The sequence below is a fragment of the Pogona vitticeps genome, chromosome 5 (genome assembly GCF_051106095.1).
Source record: "Pogona vitticeps strain Pit_001003342236 chromosome 5, PviZW2.1, whole genome shotgun sequence".
Classification (NCBI taxonomy): domain Eukaryota; kingdom Metazoa; phylum Chordata; class Lepidosauria; order Squamata; family Agamidae; genus Pogona; species Pogona vitticeps.
The window spans coordinates 68,870,903-68,890,248 of NC_135787.1; the positions used below are offsets into that span (position 1 = coordinate 68,870,903).

At 43.2% G+C, this 19,346-nt stretch overlaps 1 protein-coding gene across 9 annotated transcripts in view; it reads right to left on the reverse strand.

Annotated features, from left to right (window-relative positions):
* FRYL (FRY like transcription coactivator) overlaps window positions 1-19,346 on the reverse strand; it is a 233,791-nt gene that overhangs the window by 46,655 nt on the left and 167,790 nt on the right. For all 9 annotated transcript variants that reach the window (XM_078394668.1, XM_078394667.1, XM_073001278.2 and 6 more), the window contains 7 exons: window positions 18,836-18,920; window positions 13,620-13,732; window positions 12,814-12,964; window positions 8,105-8,208; window positions 6,838-7,023; window positions 5,376-5,577; window positions 52-173 (listed from right to left, as the gene is read on the reverse strand). In XM_078394668.1, coding sequence (XP_078250794.1) covers window positions 52-173; window positions 5,376-5,577; window positions 6,838-7,023; window positions 8,105-8,208; window positions 12,814-12,964; window positions 13,620-13,732; window positions 18,836-18,920 — 963 coding nt within the window. The remainder of the gene's footprint in view (window positions 1-51; window positions 174-5,375; window positions 5,578-6,837; window positions 7,024-8,104; window positions 8,209-12,813; window positions 12,965-13,619; window positions 13,733-18,835; window positions 18,921-19,346) is intronic.

The following is a 19,346-nucleotide window of genomic DNA, read 5'->3' on the forward strand; positions in this document are numbered from 1 at the left end:
GAATCCTCCTTTATTGGCATTGTAGCCTATTTGAATCTCTTTACACCATACCTGAAATTGATTGTTTAAATACAGAAACTACATGCTTCAGAAATACAGTTAACTGCTCTGCACTCTTTATGCTTGGATTTTTTGCTGAAACATCTTCATGGTTCCAAAGTGGTCCTCGTTTCCTAGGAGTAGCAAAGAAGCAAATCTGAAACTCATTTGTCAGAAATATTAAGAAAAATTTTAACTAGAAGACTTAAATTTTGATTTCTACCTATTTGACTATGGATCAAAATAGAGATATATATGATATATATTTTGATCAATTGTCTATATATAACAGCAGCTATTACAGTAATGATGAATCTGTTTTAAATATCTCAGCTGAAATTGTGAGATATCTAAAATATATGAGAGGTTACTTACCTGTAACCATGGTTCTTCAAGTGGTACTCTGTGAATGCACACAAATGGGTATTACTGTGCCTGTGCAGGACTCCTCGGAATCTTCTAGAGCTTAAAAACATGTGGTTAGCAAGACGTTCCCCCATGGTGCACATGCTCCACCATCCTGTAATGCCTCAGTTTCAATCATGCCTGCCACTGTCAAATCTCTGAAGCCCCAAGTCAAGCAAGTGATGGACAGCAGGGAGGATGGGCGGGACGTGTGGATTCACAGAGTACCACTTAAAGAACCATGGTTACAGGTAAGTAACCTCTCTTTCTTCTTTGTGGTCTCTGTGAATGCACATGAATGGATGACTAGCAAGCTAACTCACTGGATGGAGGGCCGTCAAGCCAACATTGAAGTCAGCACAGCCCTGCCAAAACTCACCTCCTTCTTGGCCCTGACATCTAGACAATAGTGTGTGACAAAAGTCGAAGGCATAGGCCAGGTGGCCGCTTGACAGATGTCAGAAACCTTGATACCACGCAGCAAGCCAGTAGAGGTGGCCATCACTCTCGCAGAGTGGGCTTTCAGCACCTCTGGCGGAGCCTTTCCTGCCAGGTAATAGCACCTGTTATCCACTTTGATATAGTCTGTGAAGAGGCAGGACACTCCTTTCATGGGCCATGGAAACAAAGAGGCGACAAGAACTACGAAAGTCCTTGGTTCTAGAAAGATAAAATGCCAGGGAACGGCAAACATAAAGGGAATGGAGCATGTGCTCAATGTTGGAAGAAGGAGAAGGAAACAATGTTGGAAGGATCAAACGCTGATTAACATGAAAACTTGAAACAACTTTTGGTAGAGAAGACACATCGGGGCACAATGCCACCTTTGGATGAAATTGAATATAGGGGGCATCAACCCTTAGGGAAGCCAACTCGCTCATTCGTCTTCAAGCTCGTACAAGCAAATGGCTCAAAGGTGGGGTGAGCCAATGCACGAAGCACAACCTGAAGAGACCATTGAGGGAGTGGGTGTTTAACCGGAGGCCGAATGTTCTTCAGACCCCTAAGAAACATCTTCAGAATTGGGTGTGAAAATAAGCGTGAAGCCTCAGATCCAAAAGGATGAAAAGAGACGATAGCTGAAACATAACATAAACGAGTGCACCAAACCTCAATCAAACAGATGATGCAGGAGGGTGCTTAGAGACACTGGAACTAGACTGCTAGAGGCCGCAAAGGAGGAGACAACATTCCATTTAAAAGAATATAATAACCTAGTAGAAGGCTTTATGGCCTTGGCCAGAATGTCTGCCACTGCGGAAGAACCCTCCAGGCTGTAAGGTGGAGAGACTCCAAATTGGGATGACAAATCATACTGTCGCCTTGAGTCAGGAGTTACAGCTGTAAAGATAGCCCGGCTGGTGAGGCCACCAGGGAGCTATCAATATGGCATTGCCCTGGGAATGCCAGATCCTGACTATTGTCCGTTGGATGAGAGGAATAGGAGAGAAGAGATAAAGCAGTGCCTTGCCCCAGTCCACCATGAACATGTCACCTCAAGAACCTAGGCCTTTCCCTGCTCGAGAACAGAACATGCTGCACTTTGAATTGTCACGAATGGCAAAAACATTCGTACCCCAAGGTTGGGGTACCCCACCGACTGCAGAGACTGGCAAAAACAGCATCATCGAGAACCCACTCATGGGTTTGGGTGGTAAGACAGCTCAGGCGATTGGTGACATGGAGTACAGTAGGACTGGGCTGTTTTACAGATTTTATGTAGGTTGCCCATAACCTCATCCAGTCTTCTCATTAAAAAGGACAACCCAATCAAATGGGAGGTCCTCTATGCGGGACCGAGCATCATCAGTGATCCCCACTGAATGGAGACACACGTGTCTCCTGACGTCAGCAGCAGAAGCCATGGCCTTAGACGCAGCATCCACCATATGCTGAGAGGCCAAGCATTGCTGTTTAGCCAAAACAGACGCCTCTAGATGTGTATTGAGAACCTCAGCCCCTAGCATCGTCAGCGGAGGCCTGGAGGACAGGGAGAATCTTGTTCCACAGTTGCCTCTGATATGCCCCTATGGCAGCCTGATAGTTTGATACCTTCATTACGAAGGATGCAAGAGAGTAGAGAGGACGGCCCAAGTTGTCCAGTTTTCTACTTTCCGTGTTTGTAGGTGTGACAGTTGAGCGGTTCCTAGCCCGAGACTGGTTAGACTGCACGATAATGGAATTTGGGAGAGGATGCTTCACCAGAAAACCAGTGTCATTCCTGTGGGTTCTGTAATTATTTTCCACATGCCTGGAAATCTGTAAAGAGGCAGCAGGCTTATCCCAGCACTCCTTAATAAGGTCCAGCATGGCTGGAATGAAAGCAAGATGCAATGGAGGTGATTTCTCCTGATTGATGTCATTGAAGACAAGATCTTGCTTAGGAGGTGGAGGTTGCTCAATACCAAGCTCCAACAACTTCACCATGCGGAGTATCAACTGTGAATAAGAAGTGAAATCCTTGAATGGAGGGGGATGGTTATCCACCACGTCTGAGTCCGGGGTCGGAAGATTTGAAGGAGACTCCCTAGAAGCCTCAGAGGGCTGATCTTGAACATCTGAGACTGAAGAAACCAAAGAACCTCTAGTATAAGAAGGAGGTAAAGAGGAACAGTGGTGGCGAGACCTCAACGTGGAAGCACCAACCTGGGGAATCGGTACCGAAGGAATACTTTCTGGTGGAGCTGGGACCATGCAAGAAGAAGAAACCTGAAGAGACGAAGAGGGAACTCAAACAAGAGACTCACTTGGCTGTGGTACTGAAGCCGATGGGACTGACGCCTTACAGGAGCATTTCAATGCCCAAGAATCCTGTTCAGCGACGTCAAGTTGCTGTGAACGACACTGAACAGCTGGCCTGTGTGGGACAGGCAAACTGGGACTGACGCGGTAATAGTCCTGGTGTCGACGTTGAGGCAGAGGAGAAGGTGATGCAGACGAGGCAGAGGGGGAAGCATAAGCATAGCACACTCTCTCTGGTCGGTAGAAAGAGTTGCAATAAGGATTGATATTGCCATAAGTGTATCAATGCTGATCATGCTCCCCATAATGGAACTCTTGATAGTCTGCCAAGCATCAACGTTGAGAGTGCCGAGGGATGCAAATAACATCCCGATGTCTAGGCGATTGAACCGGTGGAGAAACATGGTGCCGCTTAGCCAAACGTTTACCCGGAGGAGAAGCTGATGCCAAAACTTCCAAGTTTGAGAGCTGAATAACAGTTGTCCCCCCAATAGACATAGGGCTAGAATGGGCCGAGGCCGGGCTGGAGATAACATCAGCCTCTGAGTGGCCATGACTTGGACACAGGCTTGACAATGACTCTGGAGCCTGAGTTGGAGGCAGCGGCATCAAGTAATCTGCTTCCAATTGGGAGTCAGGGTTGGGTACCTCCCTCGACAACTCCTCAAGGATTGGCAACGGAATCGATAGTTGGGCTGGAGGAGGTTCTCTAGGATGACTTGATTTAGAGGACCACTTTGTTTTCTTCTGTTTATCAATGTTCTTCCTTTTCTTAGGAGAAGGATCACTAGTCAAGACCAAAGGTGACTTTGAGGCTGATGTTGACTTCGAGCCCAATGGGTGTTTTGATTTGGGGGCCTTGGAAAAAGACTTCTGCCTAGGCGACAGCATGATGGGAGCCAAGGGTTGGTCTACTGGCTCAGACCGATGGACCAGTGTTAAGGGAGGCTCCATAGTAGATGGTTATCTTGAGGTCAAAGGCCTCAGGGATTTCCCCCAGAGAAAAGACTGTAGACACTGCAAATGAAGCTTAAGGGTAGGTCTGTTCAATCTCTTGCACTCAGGCAGGAGCTTGTCTGGTGTTGTTCCCCCAGGCAAAAGAAACAGCAATCGTGGTTGTCCGAGAGGGGAATTTTATTGGCACACGAGCTGCAATGCTTGAATGGGCCCATTGGGGCCATAAAAAAAGGGTGGGAAGGGGGGGAGAGGGGAGAATCAGAAGAAAGAAAAAACTCACAGGGAATAATCTGAAACAGAAGAACAGATCAAGTCCGAAATTCAAATCGTAAACCGTGAGACAAGCCAAAAGTCTGAAAAAACGCCTAGAGTGGTCCTCGATTGACCAGATAGGCGGGATACAAATAAAATAAATAAAATAAATAAATAAAATAAACTGCAACAAGAAGTTCGCTCTAGAGATTGGCAAAGAAGTCCAATTTCAGCGGTGGCTAAAAGGAACTGAGGTATTACAGGAAGGCAGAGTATGCACACCATGAGAGAACATCTTACTAATCACATGTTTTTAAGCTCTAGAACAGTGGTGTCCAACCTTGGTGCTCCAGATGTTCTTAGACTACAGCTCCCAGAAGCCTTCACCACCACCTCTGCTGGCCAGGATTTCTGGGAGTTGAAGTCCAAGAACATCTGGAGGGCCAAGGTTGGACACCACTGCTCTAAAAGATTCTGAGGAGGTGTAGATACATTTTGAAACTTGGCATATGACGGATGCTAGGGTTTATCAAACATGAGAAAAGAACTGGATCACAAACTCCCATAAGAAACTCAAAAAGGGAAAACATAACTAAAAGGGGCACACATTTGTACTGTAAGAAACTTTAAATGGAAATTGCCTTCTAGGAACAATAGGTTTCCTGTCTCTAAACCCAACTGATCAACATTCAACAGAACACTAACTATTAGGAGCAATAACAATCCCCTTCTAAGAGCGCAGATCTCAATACTTAGGTAGACTGGGAATGGGTGTCCTCCTGAGCAATAAATTCACAGTGGAAACGTCAACAGCAAAAGTTAGATATGCTTATTTCCACATTTTCAATTTCATGACAGACACCAGAAATAAGATAACTGGTGAAATTTTCACAATTTTCATGCAAATCTTAACTAGAAAATTTTGAAAATGCTCAAAACACCATACAGTTGAATAAGCATAGCCAAGTTTTAAATCTTACCTTGTAGTAATAAATTCCATCAGTGATTTCATTTTTTCATCTTGCTCTCCTGAAATGTCAACTTCACTGAGAAGAGTGCTATGCATATGTGAAATGGCAGCACTTGTATTTCCTAAGCTGATGCTAGAAGAGGTAGAACTTGAACTGAGCCCTGAGTCTGTCATCGGGGAGGGCTGGTGGTCCGGTATAAAATCGTTAACACCTAATTATAGAAAGACAACATCACTTTCCATAAAATCAAAATTTAACAGGAAAGTATAAAGGATAGTAATAAAAATTGGTTTTATTAGCAAAATGACAGACTTTACTTTCAGTGACAGATTTTACTTTCTTGGGCTTCGTGATCACTGCAGATGGTGACAGCAGCCACGAAATTAAAAGACACCTGCTTCTTGAAAGGAAAGCAATGACAAACCTAAACAGCATCTTAAAAAGCAGAGACATTACCATGCTGACAAAAGTCTGCGTAGTCAAAGCTATGGTTTTTCCAGTATCAATGTATGGAAGTGAGAGCTGGACCATAAAGAAGGCTGACTGCCAAAGAACTGATGCTTTGGAATGGTGGTGCTGGAGGAGACTCTTGAGAGTCCCTTGGACTGCAAGGAGAACAAACCTATCCATTCTGAAGGAAATCAACCCTGAGTGCTCACTGAAAGGAGAGATCTTTAAGCTGAGTCTCCAATACTCTGGCCATCTCATGAGAAGAGAAGACTCCCTGGAAAAGTATGAGGGCAAGAAGAGAAGGGGACAATAGAGGATGAGATGGTTCGACAGTGTCATCGAAGCTACCAACATGAACTTGACCAAACTCTGGGAGACAGTGGAAGACAGGAGGTCCTGGCATGCTCTGGTCCATGGGATCATGAAACATTAAAACATTAACAACAAAATCTCTATGAGATCAGCAAAACTGAACACTATATGGTTTGGTGCTACCATCTATTGTGCCTATGCATAACAAAATTACTATGGATACACATTTCTTTATGCATGCAACATTAATCAAAGCAATGAATGTGCATGGAAACAATCCACTAGATCAAAGGATTCCATTATAAAAGTTAAAACAAATTAGATATCAAACTGCATCCTCTTCTATATTCTTTATATTGTGCTTGAAAGGTAGGTGAAAAGATAAACTCAAAAGACTGGATTAGTGGCTCTCCATATATTCAAGTAAATATCAGTCTAAAATCTATTTTTGCTACAGTAACATCTTATAGGCTTAACCTCACTGGCTATTGTCTTTGATCTGGTGCATTGCTACAACATTAATTAGACACTAAGTTCCACTATTAAAAGGGAGACAGTTTCTACTAGCTGGCTGTAAAGTAGATTTTACTTTCAGTTGTTAGAAAGTGTGTTGTGATGGACAGTGCAGCATTTTAAAGCACATTAAATAAAACTGGTTTCTTTCTTCACAATATATTTGGTATATGAACTAAAAGTAAATCTAAAGTACCTGTGAAGATGTAGTCCAAATGTGCTGTTTGTTTGACAGTGAGCACCCGGGGTTCGTTAAACTCCCTGTTCCTGAGAAGGACTGAGGCCACAGATTGAACATTACTGCTAGAACCCATTACAATCAACAAATGCAATAGGAGGTGTTTACAGTGTTCATAAACTTCAGGATGGTGGTGATCAAGTCCTGAAAGCAATAAAGGATAATATGTTGGAGACAGTACAGTCATGATCAGAAATGTAAATTGTCATTTTGTTTTCACAAGCAATAAAGAAAAAACGCAAAAGATTTCTTCCCACCGGGACAGAGTATTTATACATTTCTTTTGTATTTTGGCACTTTTTTGCAAAATATATTTATGCAAATAAACAGCAATTGGCATAGAATTTTAGACAGTATTGCACAAAATGTAATGTTTTTAATGTAGAATACAAGGGTTTTTTTCCTTTTTCTTTTTTTACATAAAACCCAGTGTAGAAAAAGGTGTTAATGACACAAAAGTGCTGGTCTTGCAGTGGTTGGCTCATTTTTCCTTTGCGGTATCTTGTTGTGTCAAGTCACCATTTCCTATGAAGCATGAGAAAAATTGTGAATATTTGCTAATTGCTAGTGTTACTGTTGAAATTTACTCTATATGCAGTTCAGAAAGTTGCCATTTGGAAAAATTACCAACAGAATAAGTATTCTCTCATTCACCGTTCCGTACTGTAAATCAGCGGTCCCCAACCTTTTTGGGACCACAGACCAGTTGGGTGGTGCGGGCTCCGTGTGCAGGGGCACTACCATGCTCGTGGGTGGGCATGTTGTGCTTGCAGAGGGCTGTGTCACGCTCACAGGTGGGCGTGTTGTGCTCATGGGTGGGCATGTCGCACTTATGTGCATGCACGTGAGTGTGACGCACCCCTCTGCAAGCGCAACACGCCCACCATGCATGCAGGCGGAGATCTGTGTCCGTGTCCCTGTTCAAGGAAGCCCACGGACGGGCGCTGGAGACTCCTGCTGTAAATTATTAAAGATGGGGGCAGGGATCTACATAAGTACTTTCACATTTCATAACTTCTTGTGTTGTTTTTGGTTGTTTTAACAAAACAAAACAAAAAAAAACCCAAGGCACTTGTTTTTAATTTCTACCTTACTTTAGAAACAGGACTAAACCTGATTTGCCAAGGCTGGGATTATATTATATTAACACAGTCAAGTAACACTGCACTAAAAATGCAAGACCACAAAACAGTGTACCATGCAACTTTAATACAAATGTATTTACCTATAAAAACTGCATGAAGCAGGAGGTGAAGATAGCTTCCCCAGTCAACCTTTACACTGTGGTCAATTATCAAGTCAGTCAGCAGTATCACTGCTATGTTACACCTACAAGCAAAACAACTGTAATGGTTAAGAGAACAAAATATAGCAGATGTTTATTTTCTAAATTAAGTCATAGTTTAAAAAAAAACCTCAATGTGTATTAACATACAGCCAAGCATTCGTGATTATGATACAGGTGATATTTGAAGACATATCTTATTCTGAAAACACATACAATTTGCTTATCTATCAAGAAGATATTTCTAATTCATCATCCCAGTTAAAAGATAAAAAGAGGTGTTAAAAAAAGAGCACTGCACAGAACATTCAAAAACTTCTAGAGGGAGTTTTAGAGCAGAACTACTGTTGATGCTCTTCAGCCAAATTAAAGTGATCAAAATAGCACAAAGAAAACCTCAGGATCCTGGAAATTGCAAACTGAGATTGGGGGGTGGGGGGGAGAGAAACACATCCCTTGTGAAAATATACATGGCAGTAGGTTGTTAGTGCCCCCCCACCTTGCAATATTTTTTCTTGGACTAAAGGCAAGCTAATGAAAAGTTTCATTCTGTGTCATGCCAGACTACCATGCCAACACTTGAAGCTCCAATCTTAAACTTCCATTAGCTCACCTAACATTCATCTCTTAGTGACTCTAGTAGGGACCACAATAGAAGGAGGCTGCCAACCAATGCACCAAACTAGGACTAGGACCCGGTTCCAGGACTGACCTCTCACATCCTTGTCTAATTACAAAAGCTTTCCTCTATCTGGGTTTCCCAGAAATTACCCAGAGTAATTCTTTTTTTAATTTAATTTAATTTTTATATGGGGTTTTGTATTGGGATTTTGAACTATAATATTGGTTAATGCTGTTTGTTTATGCACTTTTGTCTAAGTTATGTTATTATTTAGAGTTTTGTTCTTTACTTTCTTTCTTCTTTCTTGTCTGATATGGAGTGGAAGGCCTGCTTGCCCAGCGAGGGGCCTTTTAACATTCCGGTGATCACGGGTAGAGGGAGATACGGCGTTGGCACAGTCCCTACTCATGTCAGAAGAACAATGAACAGATGTTTGACTGCTGTTCATTGTTCTGAGACTGTGACCAACCCTCAGTATAGAGGTAGCCAGCCCAGTCAGCCCTCCACTCTAACTCTGGTACTGCTGAACGCCAGGTCTGTATCCAATAAACCCCAGGTGATTAATGACCTTATCCTGGAGGAGGATGCAGACCTGGCATGCATAACCAATACGTGGATTGGCAGAGAAGGGGCCCCTCCTCTGGCTCTCATCTGTCCGCCCGGTTATGCCGTCCAGCACCAGGTTAGACTGGAGGGGCGGGGGGGGGAGTAGCCATTGTTTATAAATCCAGCTTGGAGGTTACTAGGTGCTCCTCGGTGGTAAAGCCGGGTCTAGAGGCATTCCACGTGTCGACTGGAGCCAAGGGTGGTATTGGGATTTTGCTGGGTTACCGTGCTCCCTGCGATCCAGCCACTTCCCTTCCGGAGCTGACCAACTTTGTCTCTGCAGCACTGTTGGGATCCCCGAGACTTTTGGTCTTGGGTGATTTCAACGTGCATGCAAGGCCAGAGGCTTCTGGGCCAGCTCTTGAGTTCTTGGAAACTGTGGCTTCCTTGAACATGTCCCAACATGTCAACAGCACCACCCACGTGGGTGGCCACACATTGGACCTGGTTTTTCCCTCCAGTTGGAGCGAGTGTGATCTGATGGTGACAGACCTCGTGTCAATCCCCTTGTCATGGTCAGATCACCATCTAATAAAATGTAACATCACAGTGGCTCTCTCCCCTCGCCGGGAGCAGGGACCAATTGCTATGGTCCGCCCTCGAAGACTACTGGATCCAGTTGGATTCCAGGATGCCATGAGAGGTGTAACGGCTGACCTGGCTAGCACCCCTGTCAACGCTCTGGTGGACAGCTGGTCCATCGCTGCCACCAGGGCTATAGACATGATCACGCCTAAACGCCCTCTCCGTCGTAGAGCTCGGTCAGTGGCCTGGTTTACCCAGGACCGTCGAGCACTGAAGCGAACGAGAAGGCTAGAGCATAGATGGAGGAAAAACCCGATGGATCATAACTGGATAGCTGTTAAGGTCGCTACTAACCTTTACCTGAATAAGGTAAAGGCTGCATGTTGATCATTCTTCACTAGCCGGATAAGTGAAGCATCAAATCAGCAGGCGGAGTTATTCCGTATACTGCGCGGCCTATCTGGAACTGGCTGGGTGATAGGCCTCCCCCTAGTTTTTCACCTGACCAATTTGCAGCTTTCTTTAAATCTAAAGTGGAGGCCATCCGCCGGGAGCTCTCTCCTTTTTTAAATACAGTGAGTTGAGCTGAGATGTCCAGCACTCCGTCTTGCCCGGTGTCTTTCGACTCCTTTCAGCCCATGATGCCTGATTCTGTGGACAAGGTGCTTGACCGCTGTCGAGCTACCATCTCTTCTCTTGACCCTTGCCTGGCCTGGCTAATCAAAGCAGCCAGGCTGAAAACAACAGAATGGGCTACCGTAATAATTAATGGGTCTTTCCTTGAGGGCAGGTTTCCATCAGCCCTCAAGGAGACACTCATTAGGCCCATAAGAAAGAAACTTAATATGGCGGCGGACGAAATCAGCAATTAAAGGCCCGTCGCCAATGTTTCTTTCCTTAGCAAAGTGGTTGAGAGGGTGGTTGCTGATCAGCTTCAGGCCCACTTGGATGAAACAGATGCCCTGGACCTGTTTCAGTTGGGCTTCAGGCAGCGCCACGGTACAGAGATGGCATTGGTCACCCTGTATGATGATCTGTTGAGGGAGGCTAACAGGGGCAAAACGTCTCTGTTGGTCCTCCTCGACATCTCGGCGGCCTTCGATATCATTGACCATGGTATCCTCCTGGGGAGGCTCTCCGAGTTGGGAATTGGTGGCCTGGTGATTGCCTGGCTCCGTTCCTTCTTGGAGGACCAGCACCAGAGAGTGCAGCTTGGGGAGAGTGTCTCAGCCCCGTGGAGTCTCAACTGTGGGGTTCTACAGAGGTCGATTATCTCCCCAGTGCTGTTTAACATCTATATGAGGCTGCTGGGTGGGGTCATCAGGGGGTGTGGAGCATCGTGACACTCAGCTCTACATCTCCTTTTCACCAACTGCAGGTGATGCCGTCCTGTCCCTTCAGCGCTGCCTGGGGACTGTACTGCAATGGATGCAGGCTAATAGGCTGAGGCTGAATCCGGACAAGACAGAAGTTCTGAGGGTGGGAGCCCCCGTGGCTGGCGGCTTGGTTGACTCTCTCTCATTTGGGGGGTGACCCTGGCTGCAAAGAGTGGGTTCCGCAGCTTGGGCATACACTTGGCCCTGACACTCACCATGGAAACACAGGTGGCGTTGGTTGTCCAGACTGCCTTTTCTCATCTTTGGAGGATAGCCTGGCTGTGGCCCTACCTTGACACGGGGGCCCTCACCACCTTGGTACATGCGATCGTAATCTCAAGATTAGACCACTGTAACATGCTCTACGTGGGGCTGCCTTTGAGGCTGATGCAAAAACTTCAGGTGGTGCAGAATGCAGCGGCCAGACTCCTTACTGGAGTGAGAAAATACCAACATATCTCTCCTACTCTGGCCATGCTGCACTGGCTGCCCATCTGTTTCCGCATTGACTTCAAAGTTTTGATGCTTACTTATAAGGCCCTAAACGGTTTAGGACCTCAATATTTGACGGAACGCCTGCTTCCACCAAGATCTACCCGGATCACCCGCACGAGCCAGGAGGTGAGGTTGAGGAGCCTGATGTTGAGGGAGGCCCGGAGGGAAAAGACATGAAACCGGGCCTTCTCGGTGGTGGCTCCTCGCCTCTGGAATAACCTCCCACTGGAGATTTGTGAGGCCCCTATGCTGGGTACTTTTAAAAGCCAACTGAAAACATGGATGTTCATCCAGGCCTTACCTCCTATCAGCTCGTGATTCTCTTTTTTCCCCATCTATTATTTTATTTTATTTTTACACCTTAGACACTGTATTTATTATGTATTATATTATAATGTTTGTACTGATTTAATGTACATATTTTATGTTGGAAGCCGCCCAGAGTGGTAGAATCTACCAGATGGGCGGGATATAAATCAATCAATCAATCAATCAAACAATCAATCAAATAAATAAATAAATAAATTCGTTCATTCTGTCTTCCTATCCATTGCTACTGCTTGATTGGCAAATTGAAGAAATATCTTTTAGTACAGAGGTATAAGAGGTCAGACCTACGAAACCATGGCTTTGGGGAAAGTCCTAACATATCTCCCAGAAGAGTCTTTGTTCAAAGAACATACCTTTAGCCTGCCTATACCAGACTACTGACAAGCAATAAGTAGAGAGAACAGACATTATTTTCTCCATGACACCCTGAATACTCCCAACTGGAAGGTATTTGTCCCAAGGGACTAACAAGAAAATAGGTATCTCCAAGGCAGAGAAAATAAAGATGTATGTGGCATTACATCTCCTTTTAAATGGCATAATTTAAAATACCTGATCCTACTGATACCTCAGGAGAAAGGGCAGGCTACCGATCACCCAAACTTTCTGCAGGCCTGGGAAACTGCTACAATCTTTTTTTACTTTCATTGAATCTGAAAGAAACTTGTGCTGCTTTAATTATACCCATTGCTTACCGATGAAGAGCCATTCCAGGAGAGGTTGTTTCAGGCAAATAATCCACCAATGGTGACCAACAGCCCCCTGAAGGTGGAAAAGGCAGAGGCTCCCCTTCATTGTGCTCAATCACTTTCAGTCGCCAGTTTGAATACAGTGGCATTGAATCACCTATCACAAAAGTAATACACTTACAGTTTCAATTTTTTAAAAGCCTATTTCAGCTCATTAGTTGATACACATCATTTTTAAACACCTCATACAGTTTCTAACTCTCCTCTACATTCTAAAAGCTGTTTCATACATTACAAAACCCATTTCACCCCCAACCCCATAATATGCACTGGCCTGATGTAGAGTAACATTTTCCACATGTTTCTAGAAACTATAGCCATGAAGCTCTCCACACAAACTTGGGCTGGAACCAAGATAAAGAGGTTTATAAAGATTATTGCCCCCAAACGGACCATCACAATGATGCTGGCATTACTGACATTTTCAAATATAAGTGCAACATTTGAAATCAAGTGGTAACTCACACCATAGAAAGACCTATGATGTTTTATGTTCTAGATTTCTGCAGCTAGAGAAAAGATGCTTAGAACACAGCATATTTTACAAGCACATAAGTGCTAGTCCATCTGTACACATGCTGGAAGATAAGAGGGAGAAACCAGAACATTTGACGGCTGGCTCACCCAATGAAGCAGCATGATGCCGGCCCCACAACATGTAAATATCGAGCAAACTTTTTCAGCTAACACTACTTGTGTGTGTCATCAGCTATTAACACATGCATTATTAGAAGAATCAAATAATGATTTACTTTTTTCCTCTTCATATGATCCTCCAGAACTGCTGCTATAGCGAGATTCGAGCCTGTGATGTTGGCGGTTCAGATTATTATTCAATCCACTGTAGATATCTAGATGCACATAGCTAAAGATACAAAGAGTGACGTTAGAAATAATGCCTTTTTTAAAAAAATAGTTCACCACTTATTTTTGTCACTCAGAAGGGAAACGCTCTATGATGGCCTGTTATAATTAAATAGATTGCTTACATGGTTTGATAAGTACAGTCATGGCTGGAAATATTGGCACTTCTGCAATTCTGTCACAAAATGCAACCCTTCTCTCAAAAAATTGTTGCAGTTGCAAATGTTTTGGTACTTATGTGTTCATTTCTTTGGTTTGCATTGGAACAACACAAAAAAACAGAAGTCAAATCTGATACAATCCCACACAGAAACCCCAAAATGCCCTGGCCAAAATTATTGGCACCCTGTCTAAATTGTAAGAAATAATTGCTTTTCAAGCATGTGATGCCCCTTTAATTTATATTTCGACACACCTGTCGCAAGTGAGAGGTATGGGCAATATAGTAATCACACTTGCAACCAGTTAAGATGGAGAAAAGTTGACTCAACATTTGTGTTGTGTGTGACACTGAGAATGGAGAAAGGAATGAAGTGTAAAGAGTTGTCTGTGGATTTCAGAGAAAAAATTGTGGAAAAACATCGACAATCTCAAAGCTACAAGTCCATTTCTAGAGATCTTAATGTTCCTGTGTCCACTATGCACAATATCATCAAGAAGTTTACAGCCCATGGCAATGTAGCTAACCTTCCTGGACATGGACGGAAGAGCAAAATTACTAAAAAATTACAACAAAGGGTTGTTCGAATGGTGGATACAGAACCCAGATTAATTTCCCAATGAATTCAAGCTGATCTGCAGACACAGTGTACAACAGTGTCAGCTCACACTATCCATCACCATCTGAATGAAAAGGGATGCTATGGCAGGAGACCCAGGAGGACACCACTGCTGACACAAAGGCATAAAAAAAGCAAGACTGGAGTAAGCCAAAGCTTATGTGACAAAGCCACAATCCTTCTGGGAGAACATACTGTGGACAGATGAGACAAAAGTAGAGCTTTTTGGTCAAGGACATCATGGCACTGTTTACAGAAAAAGAAATGAGGAATTCCAAGAAAAGAACACAGTTCCTATAGTCAAACATGGAGGAGGTTGAAAGATGTTTTGGTGTTTGTTTATTCCTCCGCACTTTCTGCCATCAGAGTGCTATCATCTCCATATTGGAGGTTGTTAATATTTCTTCCGACAATCTTAATTCCGGTTTGGGATTCATCCAGTCCTGCCTTTTGTATGATGTATACTGCATATAACTTAAATAAGCAGGGAGACAATATACAGCCTTGTCGTACTCCTTTCTCAATTTTGAACCAATCAGTTGTTCCATATCCAGTTCTAACTGTTGCTTCCTGTCCCACATATAGATTTCTCAGGAGATAGATAAGGTGATCAGGCAGTCCCATTTCTTTAAGGACTTGCCATAGTTTGCTGTGGTCCACACAAAGGCTTTTGCATAGTCAATGAAGCAAAAGTAGATGTTTTTTCTGGAACTTTCATGCTTTCTCCATAATCCAGCGCATGTTAGCTATTTGGTCTCTAGTTCCTCCGCCCCTTCAAAATCCAGCTTGTACTTCTGCGAGTTCTCGGTCTACATACTGCTGAAGCCTATCTTGTAGGATTTTGAGCATAACCTTGCTAGTGTTTGGGATTGGGATGTAGACTGATCTTTTCCAATCCTCTAGCCACTGCTGAGTTTTCCAAACTTGCTGACATATTGAGTGTAGCACGTTAACAGTGTCATCTTTGGAATGCCATCACCTCCACTGACCTTGTTGTTAGCCCTGCTTTCTAAGGCCCACTTGACTTCACTCTCCAGTGTGTCTGGAATGAGTATGCTGAATGAATTTAAAGCTTAGAAATAATAAATGTTCTTTTACCACTGTTATACTGATGGAGCCTGGAGGTGCAGTGGTTAAACTGCAGTACTGCAGCCAAAATGCTGCTCACAACCTGGGTTCAATCCCAGGCAGCCAGCTTGAGGTTCACTTAGCCTTCCATCCTTCCAGGTTGGTAAATTGAGCACCCAGCTTTGGGGGGAGGCAATGTGTAGCTTGCATAATTAAATGTAAACCACCCAGAGAGTGCTTTAAGTGCTGTAGGGCGGTATATAAGCAGCATAACCTTATTTAAAGAGTAAGAGAGGAAATGAGTGAAGAAAAGTCATTTATTCCAGCGGTGAGTTAAAGAGACCATTACATTAACAGTCAAGTGACAAGGCGGTCTGACATGGGTATTAGAGAAAAGTGTGACAGGCTCCCTTCCTCTCACATCGCAACAGAAAGACTGGTCATTTGCTAGAGCCTAGCAAGTTGTTCGCTACATTATAAATCACTATATAGTAGCTGATGCCAGCTAACCTCCACATGAAGAAATGGAACCACTCCAGACAATAATAGCATATTGGACCTTGGATGAACAAGTCCAAAGGAGTTGGTAGCTTCCCTAAAGCATTCGTTTATGCTTTTGCATACTTGGATGGAAAACAGGTAATTCTCTGCCCACCTCAGAAATTGGAGAGGCTGCAAACTTGCATCACCCTTTGAAACAATATGACCTTTTACAGTCTGTTTAGAATATCTTTGTGTTGTTCAAAAGCTAGCATCAAGTCATGTGAGTCAATGTGATCTTGAGCCAGCTTACTGGCCTGGTAATCTCCTACCTTGTCCAAAGTTTCTGGGCAGCAGCCCTTGGCAGAGGGTTCCTCCAGCCACACAAACTGGCAACTGAGGTGATCAAGATCTGAATGCTACAGGTGATACTTGTGGACTCAGTCTCTAGAAAACTTCTGGTGGTCCCCCAAATAAACAATAGCCGGTACAACAATCTAATCCTTGCTAGGCGAGGTAGGAGAACATAGAAGATGGTCTAAATGGTGTTGCTCCAGAAGATTTTCAGGAGCAACAACTGAAACTCTTTTCTCCCCACAAAGGCAGGGCCAAGGCTTGATGGGGCTTCCCTTTTCCTGAAAGATTCCACAAATACTGTTTCAGCTCTGCTTTTAGTCAGAGGAGTCAACCTTTGGCTCCCCCACTGACCAAGATCTCATTCAAGCGCACAATCGCTTCTTCTATCCTGCAATTTCAATTGCCTTTCCGCACAATCCAAGTCCTTTCCGTCTGTGCTTCTGTCAGTAATCTGGCTTTGAGCACATTCCATTTATGACTCTGTACCTCCAGTTCACATCCTCCATCTCAATTCTACTGCTTTAAAAAGTAATGAAAAAAGTAACACGGAAATAATTGCTATTACACTGAAAAAAATGTTCTGCCATCTTATATTATTCTGAAGCATACCAAGATTATATTTTAATTATGTGTCCTATGCCAAAGTTACAGGCAATAATACTGCTTGCCATGTATGGTTCCCAAGCTCTGACTTTATCTTAGCCATAAAGAAACTAAATAGTAAAACCTCATTTGCTAGGGAAAATCTGATGGATTCAGTGTGACAGAGCCATCTGCCAGTCATTTGTAGGAACAGCAGAAGTAGAAAGTGATAGATTTTCAGAGCAAGTCTACAGAAAAAGCAGAGCAAGGGGAAACCTGTTGGTACATTAAGAACCATGTCAGCCTGTTGTCTGTCTGAGAAGCAAAGGTATTGATTTCTAATGGACCGAAGATGTCATCTATCTGAAAAAGGACATCAACGTAAAGACTCCATTCCTCTGGGAGCAACTGCTTCCTGCTAACGAAGTCAGCTTGGATATTGAGCAAGCCCTGAAAATACTGGGATAACAGGGAGGCCAGAATGTGTTCTGTCCAAATGAACAACTATGTTGCTTCCTCAAAAAGGGATTAGGTAATTTCTGAGGACTGAAATCTAAGAAATCCAGAAGTCCTATGTGTAGAAGCAACTGACCTAGTCTGGCAGCAGTGAGCTGAACTCAGACATTGGTGGAAGTGTTTTTTAAATATGAAGCTGAAATTATTTAGTGATTTGCAATACTAAATATTTGTAGAATCTTACCTCCTCTGAAATAAATAAAACGGTGGTATCTCCTATTAGAGGTTCCAGGGAAGAAACTAAATAGGAAGGTGAGCACATGTGTTTGAATCACAGGGACCACAAAAAGAACCACCATTAAGAGGCAAGCAAATAACCATCCAGTATGCATCATCACCAAGGGTTTCAGTTCAACAGAGACCATTTTCTCAGATGAATCAGAAGAAGTGGGCAGAATCGTGGGATGAAACACAGACCGAAACCAAAATGCCCCACGCTGTACAGAATTTCTGACTTCCAGTTGTGTGAGTCAGAAATTGCTCCTCTAAAAGCAATGTGATGTCTGCATATGCAAAGGACAATGTATATTCCCTTGTGCAAATGCTATGCAAAGAATGAACCACCATGCATGCAATCCACCACTGTGTGCACAGTAAACACAAACAGAATCATGACTAATTAGTATCTGGCATTCTGAAATTTGGGCATACAAATCTTTCCTCTACATGAATTCTTAGAAGTCCAGTAAAACGAGTTAAATAATATAATAGCATCCTCTCTTCCTTTGCTAATGTTACACTGGATTTAGTCCTTGTCAATCACTTTCATCAGCTCAAGCTGAACAAACAGAAACAGAATAAAGAGAATGAAGTTTTCTCTCTCTCTCTCCACTCCTATATATCACTATAATAATCTCCAAATAGTACTCTGCTCAACTATGGAACGTGGTGGCGCTGCAGGCTAAACTGCAGAAGCCTCTGTGAAGATCTGTCGTAAGATCAAATCCACGCGATGGAGTGAGCTCCCGTTGCTTTGTCCCAGCTCCTTGCCAACCTAGCAGTTCGAAAGCATGCAAATGCGAGTAGATAAATAGGTACCACCTCGGTGGGAAGGTACAACGGTGTTCCCTAGTCACGCTGGCCACGTGACAACGGAAACTGTCTTCAGACAAGCGCTGGCTCTATGGCTTGAAAACAGGATGAGCACCACCCCCTAGAGTCGGACACGACTGGACAGGAATGTCAAGGGGAACCTTTACCTTTACCAACTATGACCACATTCAGCTTGAATCCTTTCTATTAAATTTGTCCACATTTCAAGTACAAACTGAGTAATATGCATCCCAACTTTTAGTATCATTATTCTTTGCAGCACTACTTACTTCTCCTCAATGCTATCTTTTGTATGCTTATTTTCAGGATTACCATCTATGGGTGCCACCATTGTATTGCTACTGGAAGTGGTACCTGAAAATTTGGAAGAACAAAATAACTTAATTATGTTAAATGTAAATAGAATATTGGAAGTTATTTAATTGTCTTAACACTATTGTAAATTGTATGTGAACATTTACACATCAAGCTTTGGGAAAATAAAAAAGTATGGAAAGAATTTATGAAAAATGCAGGAAGAAAATCACAATCTCAAGACACAAGAAGCCATGCAATGAATACATGCACATTCAAATGAGTTTTAGTTTTCTGTTACAGGAGAATATACTCCACTGTCACATGACACAACTCTGGCAGTTTCATAAAGCAAAACAAAAACAAAATAAAATCCTTTACAGATTGGGATACAGACAGATCTTGGAAACGTTAGTATTAAAGCTAATTTGTTAACTTGAACTTCTTAATGATAACTTAATGTAGATGTATATCATAAAATTAATT